The following is a 1,725-nucleotide window of genomic DNA, read 5'->3' as shown; positions in this document are numbered from 1 at the left end:
GGTATGACCTGTCCGTTTGAGTGTTGGACACTATCCAAACCAGATCCATCGTACAACACAGTGTGTGCTTGGATTAAACATCACAGGCTATGAGAATATTGGTGTACATTAAAGGTGGATTATAATAATAGCATTTTCCCTCATGCAAATATTCCAAAAGTTGATTTCTCTAAATATGACATTTTTTATGTAGTTCTACAGTACAAACTGGCCTTGCATCCTACTCTAAAATAGATTTCTTTCATTTCTACATCCAGTTTTTCTTAATATATCAATAATATAACCCTATTTTTATTTTCAGTTATAGTTATCGTTAAGCTCTATCCAATCTTCAACAATTGCATAGAAAAGCAGTTAAGCAGACTAAAGTCTGGTTTACTTAAAATCGCTAGTATTTCCAGTGCAATTGACAACGTACCAATCGTACTACGTAGCAATCCCGAAGGCACCCTGATTAGACCGACCAATCAGCATTACTGAAAGCTGTTGGCGATAGCATGTAGTGATTATATGGAAACTCAGCTGTAAACATCACAGGCCACAGCAATATACAGCACATTTCTTGTGAATATTTCCCTATTACAATATCTTTTTAAGTAGCTCTCATGGCCTTGCATCCTACTGTTTCAGTAGATTTCTTATATTTCTGCATTAATGTATTAGATGCTATATTCAATAATATAATCCTTTCCTAACACATTACTTTCAGTTATATATTTTATGAGACAATTACAATGATTTGCTCACAAATGGGTGTGATACGATATACTGATATATGAGCAAATCAGAGATACTCTTGTGACAAAACTTGATAGTGTAGAGTTTTATAATCAACTTATTTACATTTACTAAATATCTGAATGAAACCTGTCTCTTATACACATCTAGATGTGTATAAGAGACAGAATTGATATAATAAATATACAAATTGTACATGTCACAAAGATCTAGGACAGGGTTTTCCTGTCTCTTATACACATCTAGATGTGTATAAGAGACAGCAGCACCATTATGTCATCTTAAAATTCGTACTGTCACAAGTTTACCAGCTATTGATTAAAAAAATGTTGCAATAAAAAAATTTGTTACTTATCTTGCACTTAAATAAGATCCTGAACCTATTCGCTTTTAGATCAATTTACAAACCCACCTTAATGATGTCTTGTGCCTCAGGAAGGTTAGTGGCTGGGTGTCGTTGGTAGACTCTAACCAGAGGCCTTGTTAACCGTTCCCTTGTCTCCAAGTCAGACTGAAGTTCTGGACCCACAGTGTAGCCTTTAGCCTTTTCTGTGGCATCATACCACCGTTGTGCTCTGTGAATGGCATGCCTGTTCTCTCCTAGGGCCACTTGAAGATTTTGCTGATAAATATAAACAAGTTACTGTAATATGTTTTGCAATTCAGCACAATGATGCTGTGAGTTATGGGTTATTCTCCTACCTTTACCTTTACCCTTACCCTTTTTTGTCTAGAAAAAAGAGTTTTTGATTAACAGAGTCCAGTGGCGGTGCTAGCAGGGGCTAGGGGAAATTTTCCCCCAGATAATTTTCTTTCTCCTCAAAAAGAAGAAAAACCACAATTTGTTGGGGAAAAAAAACAATGATATGTATTTTCTACATATTAGTAGTCTATCTATCTATAAAATAAGCCTCTGAAACCCTTAAATTGTCATTTTTCTGGACAACTTTCAAGGCCACTTCGGGCCACCCTAGCATATCCGCCCCA

At 35.8% G+C, this 1,725-nt stretch overlaps 1 protein-coding gene across 1 annotated transcript in view; it reads right to left on the bottom strand.

The window, feature by feature from the left end:
• Positions 1-1,118: 1,118 nt before the first annotated feature.
• Positions 1,119-1,725, bottom strand: part of LOC117115285 (coiled-coil domain-containing protein 105-like) — a 3,218-nt gene continuing 2,611 nt past the window's right edge. The window contains exon 4 of the mRNA XM_033259008.1: positions 1,119-1,360. Within this exon, the coding sequence (XP_033114899.1) occupies positions 1,139-1,360 (222 nt within the window). The 3' untranslated portion in view covers positions 1,119-1,138. The remainder of the gene's footprint in view (positions 1,361-1,725) is intronic.

Source organism: Anneissia japonica, unplaced genomic scaffold (genome assembly GCF_011630105.1).
Source record: "Anneissia japonica isolate Jap-2015-1 unplaced genomic scaffold, ASM1163010v1 scaffold550_len331619_cov169, whole genome shotgun sequence".
NCBI lineage: Eukaryota > Metazoa > Echinodermata > Crinoidea > Comatulida > Comatulidae > Anneissia > Anneissia japonica.
This window is presented reverse-complemented; position numbering and strand designations above follow the sequence as displayed.